Source organism: Chroicocephalus ridibundus, chromosome 1 (assembly GCF_963924245.1).
Source record: "Chroicocephalus ridibundus chromosome 1, bChrRid1.1, whole genome shotgun sequence".
Taxonomy (NCBI): Eukaryota; Metazoa; Chordata; class Aves; order Charadriiformes; family Laridae; genus Chroicocephalus; species Chroicocephalus ridibundus.
The window spans coordinates 118,227,759-118,245,191 of NC_086284.1; the positions used below are offsets into that span (position 1 = coordinate 118,227,759).

The 17,433-nt window shown below is 45.1% G+C and overlaps 2 protein-coding genes across 2 annotated transcripts in view; one reads left to right on the plus strand and one right to left on the minus strand.

Moving 5' to 3' along the window:
* GPA33 (glycoprotein A33) overlaps positions 1-17,433 on the minus strand; it is a 54,850-nt gene that overhangs the window by 16,265 nt on the left and 21,152 nt on the right. The gene's annotated exons all lie outside the window — the stretch shown is intronic.
* STYXL2 (serine/threonine/tyrosine interacting like 2) lies at positions 1,460-13,268 on the plus strand. Its single transcript, XM_063348477.1, has 6 exons — positions 1,460-1,601; positions 2,370-2,502; positions 5,054-5,148; positions 6,037-6,268; positions 7,028-7,245; positions 9,447-13,268. The coding sequence occupies exons 2-6, from the start codon at positions 2,390-2,392 to the stop codon at positions 12,272-12,274; spliced, it is 3,486 nt and encodes a 1,161-aa protein (XP_063204547.1). The 5' UTR covers positions 1,460-1,601; positions 2,370-2,389; the 3' UTR covers positions 12,275-13,268.

The following is a 17,433-nucleotide window of genomic DNA, read 5'->3' on the forward strand; positions in this document are numbered from 1 at the left end:
ACCACAGAATGGTTTGGGTCAGAAGCGATCTTTAAACATCATCTAGTCCAACCTCCCTGCCATAAGCAGGGACATTTTTCACTAGATCAGGTTGCTCAAAACCTCATCCAACCTGACTTTGAACACTTCAGTGTTGAGGCATCCACAGTTTCTCTGGACAGCCTGTTCCAGTGTCTCACCACCCATATCATAAATAATTTCTTCCTTATATCTAATCTAAATCTACCCTCTTAGTTCAAAATCATTGCTCCTTGAAAAGTCTCTATCTTTCTTGTAAGATCTCCTTTAAGCACTGAAAGGCCGCAATAAGGTCTCCCTAGAACCTTCTCTTCTCAAGGCTGAAGAACCCCAGCTCTCTCAGTCTTTCTTCATAGAAGAAGTGTTCTTGCCCTCTTGATCATTTTGGTGGCCCTCCTCTGGACCCAGTCTAACGGGTCCGTGTCTTGTGCTGGGGACTCCAGAGCTGGACGCAGTACTTCAGGTGGGGTCTCACAAGGGTGGAGTAGAGGGGCGGAATCACCTCCCTCGACCTGTTGGCCATGCTTCTAAATGCCGCCCAGGATAGGGCTGGCTTTCTGGGCTGCAAGTGCACATTGCTGGCTCACATCCAGTTTTTCATCCACCAGTACTCCCAAGTCCTTCTCCGCAGGGCTGCTGTGAATCCATTCACCCCCCAGCCTGTACTGATCTTGGGGATTGCCCTGATCCAGGTGCAGGACTGTGCACTTGACCTTGTTGAGCTTTATGAAGTTCACATGGGCCCACTCCTCAAAACTGTCAGGGTCCCTCTGGATGGCATCCCTTCCATCTACTGAATCAACTGCACCACTTAGCTTGGTGTCATCTGCAAAATTTCTAAGGCTGCACTCAATCCCACTGTCTATGTGAGTAATAAATGTATTGAACAGTACTGGTCCCAGTATGGAACCCTCAGGGACACCACTTGTTGCTGATCTCCATTTGGACACTGAGCTGTTGACTGTAGCAGGATGCAGCCATCTAGCCACTTCCTTGTCCATCCATTAAATCCATCTCTCTCCAATTTAGAGGTAAGAATGTTGTAGGGGACCATATTAAAAACCTTACGGAAGTCCAAGTAGTTGACAGGTAGCTTGCTTCTGGTAAGCTTGGAGTGGCTCATCTTGCACTGTGTTTCCCAAGGACATAAGAGGTCATACCACCATTGCAAGTTACGCCTGGTGGGATCCCACTTGCCTGGAGGCTCCTTGCAGGCGGAGATCCAGCCCCACTGGCTCTGTGCTCTTCTCTGGGCTCCTTCTGCAACTGGGAAATGTCGGAGGGTCCAGCCTACAGCGGGGAAGGAGTTAAGTGCTTGAGCAGCTGCCATCTATGAGGCACTGAATTCTTTCCCCATGCAATCCAGCAGCCAGTGTCAGGACAACGCTATATTTAGAAAGCTGATAAAGGTTTGGTGCCGACAGTTGTCCTGCCCCTTGATGAAGAAGCCACAGAGCAAGCGAGAGGGGGCAGCTGATTTCTTTCCCCGCAGCACCGTTCCCTGCCAGGTTTCCTGCCCTCTTCACTGGATTCCTTCACCGTTCCTCTGTCAGGGACCTCATCGGAGTCGTCCAGGCACAGGGGTAAGTGTCCTTTCCTCACTCTCCTGCCTCCCTGCTCGCTCTCTCGGCAGCGGCAGCCACTCCTCAGCCCCGCTGGTGGCACGCTGATGCCTGAGGCCAGCTGAGTTCTGCCTGAGTCCGGCTGCTGGGGCCTTTCAGAGCCGCCACCAGCTGTCGTGGGACGGAGAGGCAGGAGTGGCTCTGGTTGGACCTGGGGAAGCGTCGGCTGCTGTGTTTCCATGCTCCCAACCGAGCTGTGGCCCCCTCGCTCTCCCGCGCCCAGGGCAGGCTCCCCACAAAGGATTACAAGGACAAAGTCCCGAGGCTTAAAGCACCTTCGGCCTTGAGCTTTTGGAGCGTTTCATTTTGGGGAGGCGAGGTCTCATGTTTCTTGCCCCCGACGCTCCTTCCAGTCCGGCTCTGGCTGTGTACAGCTCCTTCCAGCCTCCACGCAGGGGCTGAGCCGGCCAGGGAGGGGATAGAGTTTCTGCCCCCGCCACCCCTTCCTTCCTGGCCTTCCTGCACGCTTACTCACAGGCAAGAAGGGCATCAGCACTCGCTGGGCAGCAGCCAGGGAGCTGCACGAGGCCTGGGGAACAGCAGGCACCCTGGCAGAGAAGCCATTGCGGCCGGCTTGCGGCAAGGGCTGCTGGCAGGGTTGTGGGAGCAAAATGGGGGAACCCCTTCTGCTGTATCCCCCCCCTGCCACCACCACCTCCACGGCCAGGGGGATGGCCTCCTGCCCTGACCTCTCTAACGGCCCTCCCTCCTGCCGTGCTCCCCTTGTAGCGGATCCTCTCACAGCTGCCATGGCCAGCGGCAGAGATTCGGACAGCGAGCAGGCAGTGCCCGATGAGGAGGACGAGGGACCAGACGTGAAGGCCGTGCAGGCTCACTATCTCCGCAGCCCCTCACCCAGCCGGTGAGTATGCTTGCTGCCGGTGCTGCCATGGTGTGGTGGTGTGGTGGCTCGTGGTAGCACGTGGTGGATCAGTTTGCCTTCCCTCCTCTTCCACCGCCTACTCTCCACACAGGCACTTGGATCAAGTGTGGAGCCCAGGGCTTCCCTCTCCGCCATGAGGTGGGGGTTGGAGTGACAGCAGGGAGAGGGACCGCAGAGACAGGACTCCTGTGCTAATTAATCCATCCCGCTAAGTGTGTATGCGCACACAGGGTGTGGGGGGGGATAAATTGCAGAAGGCGTTACTATGGGGTGGTATGGTTGCTCTTCCCTGTCTCATCATCTCACGTCCACCCCTGTGATGAAACTTCTGATTCAGATTTCAACTCTCCAAATTCAGCCCCATCTTTCTGTCCATTATAAAGACCTGTGGAATTTTTTAAGTTGATATTAGCCTTTCCCAGCCCCAGAAAGACTGAGGGTCTTCGGATTTGGGTTTGGTTCAGAGCCATCTTTAGCTACAGGTTTCAGGCACTGAACAGGAGGCTGTCACAGCACAAGCAGGAATTGAGTTACCTCAAGCAAAACAAGCACGATTAGATGTGTTTTCTCCTAATACAAGGTAAAATACAGCCTTTTGTACTTTTTTTCCTAAAGCAAAGTGCTCTGCAGGGCTTTCTGTACACTTTAAAATGCTTTAGCTGAAGGCAGGGAGTAGGGATCGAGTTTGAAAAGAATGTACCGCAGTGGCCCTCAACAAGTAGGAAGTTATGAAATCTTTCCCATTAACTGCGGGGCACTGCAGAAAGATGAAGACAGAGTGCTTATTTCATTTAACTGCATGCATTAAAAAATTGTTTAGGAAGTTCGCTGGGCTCACATAAAGTAAAATTATGTATTGAACTTGGTAAATCACTCTCCTACAGCTCATCAGTCACGCAAAATGAACAGAAGTACCTCTCCAGTTTATTTCCCTTCCCTTCCCTTCCCTTCCCTTCCCTTCCCTTCCCTTCCCTTCCCTTCCCTTCCCTTCCCTTCCCTTCCCTTCCCTTCCCTTCCCTTCCCTTCCCTTCCCTTCCCTTCCCTTCCCTTCCCTTAATTTTTTTTTTCTTGCCGTAATGCGGAAAGCATTGATGAAAATGGCAAGGTCCTTCCCAAACAGAACGAGGCCCTTGAAGCATTCAAGCTTGGGCAGTTCTGCACCTGTGTGTTTCATGGATGCTTGGAGCAGCAACAGGTAAAATGTGTTGAGGCTGTGGTGGCAGATTATTGCCAACTGTTATCTTTTTATTGAGCTTGGAGGCAACCTTTACAGCAAAAGGAATCAAAGGCAGGGCATAACTGCAAATTTGTGTCAGCTCCTGTAAATGAGACTGAGACTCCCCTTGCTCATCTCATAAACTTTTTTGAAGAGACAGAAAAGGATTACTTTCAGTCACAGCTGACAAGTGCTGGAACCCAACTAAATGACCTAGATGAGCCCATTAAGTGGTTTCCAATGGCTGTGTCCTCCATTTTGATTCTGGAGAATGAAAGCAGTTTAGCTCTCCAGACACTTTGCTGCACCCTGACTGCACATTAATCACTATCCCTCTCCTACTTTACTTAAACAAAAACAAACAGCGTGATGCAAGTAGTGCAAGCCTGCATTGCCAGATAGCTTCTGAGGTGGCAGCAAACCTGTTCTAATGATCTGTACCATCTATTTGGAAGGAAATGTAGAGGGTGTGCATCAGGGAAAAAGCTCTATAAAATATTTTGTTAAGATGGTCTAAGTAAGAAGAGAAGATTTGCTTAGACTGTACAGGTGGACCCAGGTGGAAATACATTTGTTTTTAAGATTGTGGCCCTTTTTTTCCTTAACAAAAACTTACATAAATCATGCTGTGTGTCAGAGAACTCCCTTCAAAGGTGTTTGTGGGTTTCATAGTTGTTTCTGACCTGCAGTTAGACAGCACTGTGTGAGTGGAGAGACTGACCACAGATTCATGCTGTGAGGTGACCAATGTACTGAGGGAGAGATTCACAGGCTTCCATCTTAATGCTTGCACTGCGGCTTGTGATAACTCAAAGGATGCTTGTGGGCAATCAGTTAACAGAAAAATAAAACCCATCAGTTTTCTGGCATAATCTCTTTTGAATTGCTCGATAAATTCTAGTTAGGACAATGCTTATGTCTGTCTGTCTAAGTGAGAGCTACTTGTGAGACTATGCCTTGTGATCCATCCCGCTCCCAGTCTCAAATGAGATACTGATCTTCTCTACCCAAAAACTCCTCCACCAGTCCGTTCTCTTGCACTCCCAGCCCACTGCAGCTCCTCTCCATGGGACCTGTCTACATCCTGCAAACACTGGGTACCAAGGCATATTTGAAGCCTGTAGTGCCATGCTGGAGAGCAGGGTGGATGTGAGGGGTGGGAAGAGAGCTGGGGCTTCCTTCCTACCATCAAAGGATCCCTGCTTCTCCAGTTCCCTGCTGCGCTCTTCTGGAATGGGTAAAAAGGGCTAAAGTCCTGGCGATGGGATCCCGGTGGAGGGCATTTGCCTAATAGGCAGTGTGGTTGGTTGGCAGGTATTCAGTGATATCGGACACTGATACAGAGAGCATCTTCATGGAGCCAATCCATCTGTCATCTGCTGTGGCTGCCAAACAAATAATCAATGAAGGTAAGAGGAGGAAGGGTAAAAGAACTATGTAAATAATAGAGACTTGAGTTGCACTTTTTTTGCCTTTCTCATCCAGAGATCCTAAAATGACAAAAAAGCCTTTATGAGAAAACCCCACCTGCGGTAGAGGTGAAAGCCACAGAAATAAGAATTTACAAGAACGTTTGGTGACTTCCTTTGAAGTGGTGCACTGATTCTGTGGCAGAACATGTATACCGCCGTGACAGACACAGTTTGATTGCTGGTTGCTTGCTGCAAGAAACTGAATAGACTAGACTAGACTAGAATATTTCAGTTGGAAGGGACCTGCAATGATCATCTAGTCCAACTGCCTGACCACTTAGGGCTGACCTAAAGCTAAAGCATGTTCTTAAGGGCGTCGTCCAAATGCCTCCTAAACACTGACAGGGATGGGGCATCGACCACCTCTCTAGGAAGCCTGTGCCAGTGTTGGACCACCCTCTTGGTAAAGAAATGCTTCCTATGTCCAGTCTAAACCTCCCCTGGCGCAGCGTTGAACCATTCCCATGTGTCCTGTCACTGGATATCAGGGAGAAGAGATCAGTGCCTCCCTCTCCACGTCCCCTCCTCAGGAAGCTGGAGAGAGTGACTGCATTCTTCTGGGGCTAGAATGAGCGTGCCCTTAACTCCCAAGCCTTTGGCCAGTGTGGGTCTCTGGACCGAGAGGACAGTGCAATATGCTCCTCCCATTACTAACTATCTTGGGCCTATTAGGTAAGCATGTACACGCACACATTGCAGACAGGACAGTGTGATGTTACTGGGAAAAAAAGCAAGCCACAAGGCTTGTGCCAGGAACAAAGAATGACAGGTCATATATTTGCATTGTTTTTACATGCTTTTAGTTACAATGTCAGTTTATTCCAGAACTGAAGACAAAGGACACCAAGGTAGATTCAGTGTGTCCCAGGATGTTAGAGTCCGCGCAGCAGCTGATGGTGGAAGACCTGTACAACCGAGTTAAGGAAAAGATTGATGACACCAGCTTGTTTAACACACCATGTGTGATGGACTTGCAGAGGGCACTTGTGAAGGACAGGCTGGAGACCCCCAGGGATGCTGTGGATGAAGTCTGGCCTAATGTCTTCATAGCAGAAAAGTGAGTGTCAGCTTTTGTCATCAAGTTGCACAAGATTCCCAGTGAAGGGTCAGATGGAACCATTGAAGGCATAACGTGTGTTACGTGCATCTAATACTTTTCTTCCCTAGAGAGCCCCAAAGTGTTTTTCAGAATATGCTCACAAAGATCTCCGTGCACTGAAAAGTAAATACTTCTGGAATAGAATCAGCAGCTTTCCTATGCTATTTTGATGCTTCAACAATTTAGGAGAGGAAAAGGCAAATGAGCCCAAATTACACTGTTCTGATTGAAATTTGGCCCTGAAATTGGGACTAAAGTCTTTGTTATGTAAAGGAGAGTTAAAAAAGAAATGCTGTGGCAAATATCGAGTGGAAATGGTTTGGTCTTCTGTACCACGGCTTGGCTGTTGGAGACACCTGTACAAGTAACCAGGCAGAATAACAAGGGGATATAGTGTAAAGCATCAATTACGGAGTGATAAAAATTGAGAAATAAGTAAACAGCCTGAACCTAGGATGGCAGGATGAGTTTAAAATCAAGCTGGAGTGGAAACGAGCATGCAGCTCTACTGGTGACTGCAGGTTTCTCATTTTCTTTTCCCAGTGAGTATTGGAAAGAAATACCTGTAGAACTCTCAAAGGACATTAAGGTCTGAGCGGAGCCGTGTGTTTGATGAGTAACACAGACTAGGAGCTCGGTAGACCTTGTAGCAGACAACTCCTTTCCTACCCAGTATAGGAGCAATGATATCTAACTTTTTTTTTTTCTTTTCTGAAGAAGTGTCGCAGTGAACAAAAGTCGTTTGAAGAGACTGGGGATCACGCATGTCTTGAATGCAGCTCATGGTACAGGTGTATACACAGGACCAGGTTTCTACAATGGTCTGAATATCCAATACCTGGGCATTGAAGTGGATGATTTTCCAGATATGGATATCTCCAAACACTTCCGCCCAGCTGCAGAGTTCCTTGACGAAGCACTACTGACTTACAGGGGTAAGAAGACAAGATTAAAGTGGTTCCAGAACGCTTGGGAATTAATGGGTGGAAGCATTACTCTGATAAACAGCTGATGCCGTTATTTGTAACTGGGTAGAAGGCAGATACTAGGTTCTCTGCATACAGTTACAGTGGGCACTTGCCCACTCTTGCCCGTGCCTCATTCAAAACAGGAGGGGGCTAGCTAGTGAGAGAAGGCAGCCCAGCAGCCCCCGCTGCAAGCCCCATGTCTTTGGACTCAAACTGTCTGCGAGCCACCTCCCTCAGCTGCTTTGAAAGTACCCTACTATTGCAAAGAGGTGAAGCTCTCCTCCAATAAATATGTATTTTTTTATATTGATATTATATAATACCATATATATTGATATATTCCTGTACACTTTGAGTTTCAGTTTTGCCAGGATGCTTACTACAAAAGAACAGGCTGATTTACTAGAACAGTCCAAACAGCTGGATTGAAACCCTGGATGTGTACACCCAGGCTACTGTATAATTTGCTGGACTCCAATTCCATGGCAACTGTTATTCTGTGGACCTCCAGTGCACACTGGTCAATTTGTTGCAGCTTCAGTGGACAGTTTGAAAAATATCTTTATGGAATTGAATATGAAAACGAACATCACAATCAGTGATATCACTGATATTCTTCATATATGTATTCAATGCATACGATTTTTGTAGAGAGGCAACAGGTTACCTCCTAGTAGAAGTGACAGTAAGAAAAGTGAGAAGTTTTGTTAGTACACAAGAAAAGTTGAGCCAACAGCTGACCAACACCACCACAAGGAGGGACACTGCCCATCTGTGTTCTTCCTCATAACTCCCATTGCTACCCCTGGCATAGTACATTCAATGTGCTCGCAATACACGGCTCGCATTCATCAATCCTTCAACTCACTAACCCAGCAAAAATGACAGCCCAGCGGGGAAGAGATGGTTTTCCATCGGGTTAGTGAGCTGAACTGGCTCGTTAAAGGGCCCGGTGAGTACCAGAGCCCGCACAGGAAAGGATGCACAGAGACAGAGGAACCTTGAAAGCAAGCAGAGGAATGAGATCTCCCCCTTTTGGTGAGCTGTTAGATAGGCTTTACTGGCTGTTAAAACACTTGTAAAGCAACCGAGACTTTTGATACTAAGAAAGGTGTAAAAGACATTTCAGGATTGTAGGAATAGGTATATTGGGTAAATACTTGCAGTAACACATCAGCAATTAGAAAGATGGTGTTTAATCTGGCTTCATCAAGTTTCAGTGCAAACAGTCTGGTTAAACTGGATTTTATCACACATTTAGAAACAGTAATTTCAGTTATTTGCAAGCTAGCAAAGCCTCATTTGTGCGCTTTTCATATTTAAAAGCTTTTATTTAACTGTAATTTGACATAAAAGTAACTCTCAAAAAATTCTTCTGTGCTAAAGCTTAGTTTTCTGCAAGATGTGATTTCTGTGTAAATGCCATGAAATAAAGCAGATCCTCAGCTGCGATTCTAGCTCTTGCAGTCACTGTTCACAGAATGGTGGGTCCCAGTAGTTTGAAGCAGCTGTATCAGTTTGTCAGAGTCAAAATCAGCTCTCTTCTGCTAGTTGCTTGGTTCTGCTGTTGAGATATACTATGACTCTGTCCTCCAGCCAGTCTACGTGTAACTGAGCGTACCTTGCAAAACAGCAGATTTGGATTCTGGCAAAAATATAATTAAATTACTATAAAATTGTATTTAAGCCCTATAGTGTGGCTTATAAAAAAGTAAGTTATTTGCTTATCCTCCCAGTACCTTCCTGGAGGCTAATGCTAATATCTCCCTTTTTACATATGGGGAAACTGAAGCATGGAAAGCTTAAATGTCTTACCCTAAGTCAGACAGCAAAGTCAAGAATACTGTATCACTTGTCTTTCTAACGCCTGTTATAAGCTTTTTGATTATTTGGGGAAGTGAACTGTATAGGTGAAAATATAAATATTATTTAGATTGCTTTAAAATGTGCCTGCCCACAGCTTTTTAAACTAATGTGCTTTTTATTCATATGTATCTAGATTTTTATTAAGATAAAGCTAACAGATATTTATTATTGTTTTCAGTCACTGAAACATATAATCTGTCTAATTTTTAACACTATTCGGAGAATGCTTTTGCGCTCCATATCAGAGCAACCTCTCTATGGTATTGCAAATAGCTGATTACTTTTATATTCAATATCTGTAGGCAAAATTCTTGTCAGCAGTGAAATGGGAATCAGTCGCTCAGCTGTCCTGGTGGCTGCTTACCTGATGATCTACCACCATATGACTGTTCTGGAGGCGCTGATGACTCTGAGAAAGAAGCGTGCCATTTACCCCAACGATGGCTTTCTGAAACAGCTAAGGGAGCTCAATGAGCAGTTGTTGGAGGAACGAGAGTTGGAGCACACCGGAGACGAAGAAGTCACTCCTAGTCAAAGTCCTGTTGTCCGTGCAGGGACTTCTTCCCAGCTGTCTGGAGTTGGGGACTCAGAAAGCATCATGGGAGCCAAAGCCCACTCCATCACAGTAGAAGAGGAGACCAGCAGCCTGCTGGGTAGTCTTATGAGCTCGTCATCAGTGGAAAAAAATAGCTGGGTTTCCAAACACTCCACCCTCATCAGTGAGGAGGAAGAGGAACAGTTGTATAAGGAATGGAGGAAGAAACAAGGCCTGCCTGCAAAAGAACCAGGAGTCAACCATGGAAGAACATCTCCAAAGCTTCTGTATCAGGAAGGGGAACAATCTGAGGAGGATGTAGAACAGAGGATCCATGACTGGCAGTGCAGAAATGAGAAATACCAAATGGAGGGTCCACCCAGGGAGGAGGATGGCAATTCCAGCATGGGAGGAAGACCTTACCCATCAGGTGAATTCAGTGATGTTGAGAGTGTGAGCAGCTTTGAGATCCGAACCCTAAAACAACAGCTGGAAGCCAGTAGCTTCAGCAGGATGAGGAGGAGCCGCACAGGCTCTACGTCTTCAGAGAGTACTTGGGACATGTGGAACCAGAGGCTTCTAGAGATTGAGAAGGAAGCTGCTCAGAGGTATCATTCTAAGAATAAAAATTGTGGGGAGAGACGATCCCCAGAAACAGGAAGAGAGGAGAGGGATGTGGATGAGGAGAGCGTGTTTTCAGACAGTAGCTCCTTTTACAATTTCTGCCAAAAGAACAAAGACAAGCTGACTCCTCTAGAAAGGTGGAAGGTCAAGAGGATCCAGTTTGGCTTTCACAAGAAGGATTTAGAACCATCATCATCTTCTGCACCATCTCCAGCAGAAGATGGCAGCCAGGCAGGTGAGGAGGGGACAGAAGGGAAAAGTTTGTCAGATATTAACCTGTCTGCTTACCAGGCTTGGAAAATGAAGCGGCAGAAGAAGGTGGGCAGTGAAAGCAAGGAGGAATTTGTGGAGTTTGCCAAAAGTGAGGATTCTGCTTCAGCTAAAAAGAAGCAGAGGCGTGTAGAGCTCCTTGAACGTTCAAAGAAAATTTTAGAAGAAAGCCAGTCCATGTGCAGCTGGGAGACAGACAGTATGATGAGTGGGAGTATCCCACTGTCAGCTTTCTGGCCCTCTGCACCTTCTGCAAGTGGTGCTGAGGACGCAGCTTCTGCACTGAGCATGCAGACAAACCATTCATCTTTATCACAGGCCAGGAGCAGCACAGGGGCAATGCAGCCTCAGATACCCCTTCCCAGTCTCCCAGTTGGCCCAGGTGACACAATATCCATGGCAAGCATTCAGAACTGGATTGCTAACGTGGTCAGTGAAACCATTGCTCAAAAGCAAAATGAGATCATGATGCTGTCCCGTCCATCGTCTGCAATGGCCTCCAGCGTAACGTCAGGAGACCTTGGCAGGCATGTAGATGATGATAAGGTTTCTCTTCTCAGTGGCCAGAGTGGTTCAACTCTTGCTACCTCTCAGGTTCGCCAACAGGACATGCACAGGGCTGAGTCTCAGTCTGTCCTGTCTTGCAATACCTCAGTGAGCGCGAGATCAGAAGGGACTAGTTCAAACATGAAGACAACACACACAAGCAAGCCACTGTACAGCCTCTTTGCTGATGATATTGACCTGAAGAAACTCAGTAGGAAGGAGAAGGAGATGCAAATGGAAATGAGAGAGAAAATGACAGATTATCAAGTTGAAAAAGTGATCAGAGACAATAAACGCAGCACTTTATTTAAAAAAAAGGTGACCAAAGGAGAGGAAAATGAAATAGAAGATGACAGAGAGAGTACAACAAACAGTCACAGGCGCACCTTGCAAGCACATCTTGACAGAACTGATACAGTCTTTGATCTGTCCAGTCAACCTGCAAACACAGGTGTACCAAAGTCAGAGACAGAAACTGATATTACCAAGTGGCTCAGTGGCCTGAAAGCAGAGAGAGAACCACCGTCATATTATGATCAAAGTGAGAAGGCTAGAGAGAAATATAGCAGATCATCCAAAGTTAGAGAGATGGATTCTGAAACATCCAGCTACAGATTCTCCAGATCCCAAAGAGAAGAGCTAGACAGCTGTTCTTCCTATGAGTCAAAAGGAGATTCACTGAGAACCATGTCAAGATTTTCCTCTGCTTCTGCAAAAGAGGACAAAAAGATGTATAAGTTCACAAGGTCAAGGGTCAGCGAGACAAGAAGTTCCAGCGAAAAGAGCCCAGACCTGCATGTTTTCAGCCGAACACCTGAACCATCCTTTGACTCTGAATCCCCTGAACCATCTACACAGAGTAGAGTTAGATCTCATCATGTGGAGGCGTGTGAAGAGGAGGCCAAGTCAGACATGTCAGAATTTGGAGCTAAGAGAAAGTTCACCCAGAGCTTTTCGAAGTCTGAAGAGGATGGAAAGAAGGAGGCAAAAGTGCAACAAAGTGAAGAAAGATTTGCATCTAGACAGATCTCTCAGTTCAGGCGAAGCACACGTAAAGAAGAGGAAGAAGAGATGGATGATGATGCCATTATTGCTGCTTGGAGAAGCCGACTAGAAGAAACTACAGCAAAGCTCCGGCGGCGAAGGGAAGAGTGACCAAGATCAGATTATAGGAACACAATCAGAGCCACGGAGTCCCCGAATCATTCATCATTATATTTCTGATAATCCTTTGTGGTTTGTAGGGCATTTCCTGCAGATAGTTCTCTTCTTAATCAAAAGCGATAAAGGGAAGAGGTCAAGTTTTGGAAGTGTTTGTGGTTTGTCAGAAAGAAGATGCTAGTATTAAATGATCAATGTAGGTAGGAACACAATGTTAGAAGCCATTAGGAGCCAGACGATGTTTCAGCAGCAAAAGCAAGTAATGGTGGCACCTCAATTCAAAAGACCAATCACATCCCATTTTGGTTATTTCAATTTCCTAGTCTCGTTAAAGACTGGACATATTTTTTCTAGGATCTTTTTGATCATAAATGGAAGAAGCCAACAGCCTTTTCTAGGAACCTGAAGAATGTTCCTCTCTTAATCAATTTTTACTTTATACCACTGAGAAGCTATTGCCAGGTAGGTTCCATTTGCTGCAACAGTCTTATGAATGTCTACAGAAATACGACAGTTCAGGGGAATACATGTACTGTTTTACTTCACTAAGTAGCAGAAGCAAAGTGAAATACTAGAAAAAAGAAGATGCCTCCTTCTTTTTAGAAGTTCAATGCAGTAATGAATGTACTCCTGTGGTACCATTGTTTTCTATTAGATGGAGTCATCTCTGCTCCAGTATGGTTGGTTCCTGCTAATGACTGTGGGTCAATAAAGGAAAAATGCAGTAATATTAACAGCCATCTAAAAATGATGTTCTGATGTAGTTAAAGAGATGGAGTTAGGGTTAGGATTAGTGTTAGGTTAGGCTGGGTTTCTGAAGTACTGACTTAAGTTTGTTTTATGTATGCAGCTCAGCTCAGTCTGTGCTTTTATGTCTGTAGTCGGATTGTCATGTATTAATTTTCAACGTGATTGCCTTAAAAGAAGAGTGATACACAAACTGACCTCATAATAAAGTGATGTATAACTAAAGCGTTGGTATAAGGCACCATGCATCTAAGGACAAGTTGTGTGTCTGTTGAATGTGGTACTTGGAAGCTCATTTTTAGGAGACGGTAGGTTTAGTTGGCGTGTTACAGGTGGGGTGTTGTTTGTATGAGGAGCTACAGAGCCCACTTCTCAGAGTGCGTGGAAGGAGCACAGTCTCCCTGTTAACTGAGTACACCAAGTAAAGAGCCTCAGGTCTTTCCATGCCCTGCAGAGCCTTGTGGGCTTGTGTGACATGACCTGCCAGGCCTGCCACAGCATCACTTGTGTGGCTCGTATGACACTGTGTCTTTGACGCATCAAAGCACCCGACTCTTTGTCACCAGTCAACATCCTCCGCCTCTCCCTTATAAACACCTAGGCCAGTTTCTCCTGATTTCTGTTCTGGAATTATCTGTTCCCTCTTCCGTACAGACTGTATTTTGAAACAACAAAAACCTCTGGCAGAGCTGAGTATAAAACAACAATGGGGGGATGATGCAGTATTGCTCTCTCACAGGAAGTTTTATCTTTCTTTTTCTTGTCATCTCTTCTCCCTCCCACTGCGATGCTTAAAGCTCGCTATTACTATTATGCTAGTACCTCTCCCTGTTTTAATTGTATAATATAGACACTAAGCTCCACAGGGCAAGGGCCTGGTCTTTGTCCTTGTCTGTATGACGCCACGCACATCAGCAATGCTATCTAAATAATGGTTACTGATAACAAAATGCAGCAGCCAATTTTCCTAAACTTAGAATCAATTCTCTCAACTATAACTCACTGATTAGACATTATCCCTGCTTCTCTGAAGATAAAGATGACTCTTTCTGACAGCCAGGACTAGGGCAAATTATAGCTACTTATTGTTAGGTGAATGGAGTCTCAAAATCAGGTGATTGAACAATAACAGGGGTAGAAAAATAAGAGAAAGAACATATTTTACTTGTGTGGGGGTTTTTTTGAGTAAACTCAGATTACATTTCTGAAGTACATAACGAACATGGTCTTCTTAATGTTTCAGGCATCCAGAACTGCTGTAAGGCTTATAATGCATGTAATGCACTTCTACTAAAATATAATATCTAATACACTGCATCCCTTGTTTCTGCATACTGCTGTGAGTTGTATTTTTTTAAAGTAGTGGAATTCCAGGCTTTGATCCACATTCTGAGATTTTATACTGAATTTCTGCAGCATGTGTTAGGATAGGCATTTTCCTCTTCATCCCTGGTAAAGTGGCTGTGTGGAAAACAACTCTGCATATACATATTTGGAGCTTGCTTTAATTTCAGTCTAGAGAAGGTCTTAAGTTTCGATAGATCAAAGTGGAAGTGTGCAATACCTTCTGGCACTGAATTTACTTTTTTATCAAAGGCTGGTTCCCTCTGAAAAATCTCGCTCCGGCTTCCTATGGCTGGCTGCTGTTCTCAATAGAAATGTCTGTCCTCTGCAGTACTGTAGGGGGCATCTTACACTGTGAAAGATGAGCATTATATGATGTAGTAATTGGTTTCATTTTCCACTGTACGGCACAGCCTTTGTTTGGGTAGCATTTTGATTTAAACAGTAATCTAGGTCTGCTGCACAAATAAATTATTCAAGACCGAGGGGCAAGAATATGGTTCTATAACAAGCCTGAGCCAAAGCATCCTGATAGTGAGTTTTGACCCTTCTGGGAAAGGGTTAAGTGGGTTCTGCTGACTCACTGAGGTAGGTGGCTTATTAGTTCACTTGTGTAAAAGGGAGATAAAAATGGTTTGCTGGGGAGAGGCCATCTAAGATGCTGGCTGAGCAGTCATGAGGGAGTAGCCTTAGAAATAGCTGAACTTTATTTTCTTATTGCTTATATCCTTGTTAATAAAGCCAAACCCCCAAAGCAATAAGGGGGTGGGGATCATTTTGGACTTCATTCAGTGTACGGCCAGTGCTTGAAAGCGAGATGGGAAAGGCTCCAGCTCACAGGTATAAATTACATGAAACAGTGACATAAAGACCTTGCATGGTGAAAATATTAAAGCATTCAGTCATAAGACCAATAACCAAGAGAGACAGAAACGGAGAGGTTGAAGGCAGGCTAGAAAGTCAGGTTTTAAGATGAGAATTTAGAAGGAGATAGGGAATCGGTGAAAGGGGAGAGGTCTGCACAGATTGTTTCAGGTGACCAGAGCTGCAGAGTGAATGGTTTTTCAGCAATGACTGGTCTGACACTAGATTAAAAGAGTAGGTAAGTATCCATATTTATCTAGGAAGGATTTTTCAGCAAAGATGCGCCGGGACTGATATTTTTGCTCAGCTTCAGTTGCTGCAGGAGAGGTTTTTTTGGCATTCTATAGTGGAAGGTGAAAGTGCAAGGAGCATCCATACAGTCAGTTAAGAATATAAACACAGGAACATCAGAAAGGCTGTATGGGGTCAGACCAAAGGTCTGTCTGGCTCAATATCCTGTCTCTGACAGAGAACAACAGTGAATACCTAGGGAAGAATATAAGAGCAGTGATATAAACGATATTTCCCCAGCATGATCTTCCAGCTTCTAATCATTTGCAACTCAAGGACTTCCTAAGCCAGATGTGATATTTTTGTATTTAATAGCCCTGGATGGATTTTCCTTCTGTGGAGGTGCCTAGTCATTTCTGAGTTATAGCCATTATAGCCTCGTACCCGCTAGCCTCCGTGATCTCTTGTGGCAAGAACTCCCACAACTTACTCTACACTGAATGCTAAGCCATCTCCTTTTTGTCTGTCCTGAACCCGCTGCCCACTAGCCTCATTTGATGCCAAGATAATCTCTAGTCAGTATCTACATGCCCCACAAGATTTTAACCACCTCTATCGTTTACGCCCCATCCTTAGCTCTCCATTTTTCAGCCCGAGTTACTCATTCCTATATGGGAGCTGCTCCGTGTCTCTGATTATCCTGGCTGTTCTTCTGCGTACCCTTCCCAGTTCTGCTTTGTTGTGTTTGAGATGAGGGACCAAATCCTCACACAGAATTCAGGGTGCAGGTGCAGCAAAGATTTATCCTGTGGTGGCATAATGACCTTCCTTATTCTGTTCTTTCTTCCTTCCCCATTAACTCCTAACAGCTTGCATGCTTTTTTGGCCATTTCTGAGCACCAAGGGGACATTTTCATGGAACTGTTTCTTATATCCACAAAATCTTTTTGCTGAATGGCAATGGTCTGATCCAAGATCTTCATTTCATATGTTAAGTTTTCTTATGTGTAATGCTTTACATTTATTAGCCTTGAATTTCGTCTGCCATCTTAGTGCTCAGACTCTCAGTCTCATTGAGTCCTTCTGCATTTTTTCACAGCCGGCCTCTCATTTCTACTGTTCCCTGCATGTCCTTTGAACAATGTAGAAACTCAGAGCATGTGGGAAGCAAAGACGTTAAGGAGGGATACATGAGAGAGAAACCCATTTGATGTTGGTTTGAGTGAAGTAAGAAGTAAGAAAGTGACAAAGCTGGAAAGTTAGGAGATAAGAAGTGTTCAAAAAGAGATCTGAGACAACAGGCAAATTAAGAAGGGGACCTACACTGGATGGAGACAGTAAGATATCTACATAATCCAAAGAGGCTAATGCTAAATATTAATTTGTTTAGATGTATAAAAATCTGGGGAAAGGTTAAGGGGCAACATCTGTGTGATGGAAGGAGATTTACAGAAGTTATATAAATTTGTGAGAAATGGAAAGGGTGACGGACATTAGTGGAACATAGATGATAAAATGACATCTATGCTAGACTGGGAATTCAAAGTGGCAGAAGCAAGTTTGGAAGGAAGCGGAAATGTGCCAGAAATAAGTTATTCCTAGTGTAACAGCTGCATTCTGCGTGGCAGTGCTCTTAGGTGTGGGGCCATGGCCCATTTCCCTCCCTCCAGGATTTCCAGGGCAATTTGATTTATTGCATGTGTCACTAGTTTAGACTGGATAATTTTAAAAGGAGTTTAGCACCATTTCCTTCTTTTACAGCTCCTTGAGAAATGCTCACACATTAGCTGTAGTGGAGACATAGGTGAATTATGAGACAAAAAGTTTTACTTGGGGATGGTTATGTTGCATCGCCTGCCTTTCCTTAAAGGGTTTAGCTGGAATACATTCAATATAGACATCATAACATGAAAACACAGTATGCATGACGTTCCTAAATATAGACAATCCAACAGAGATACAGAAAG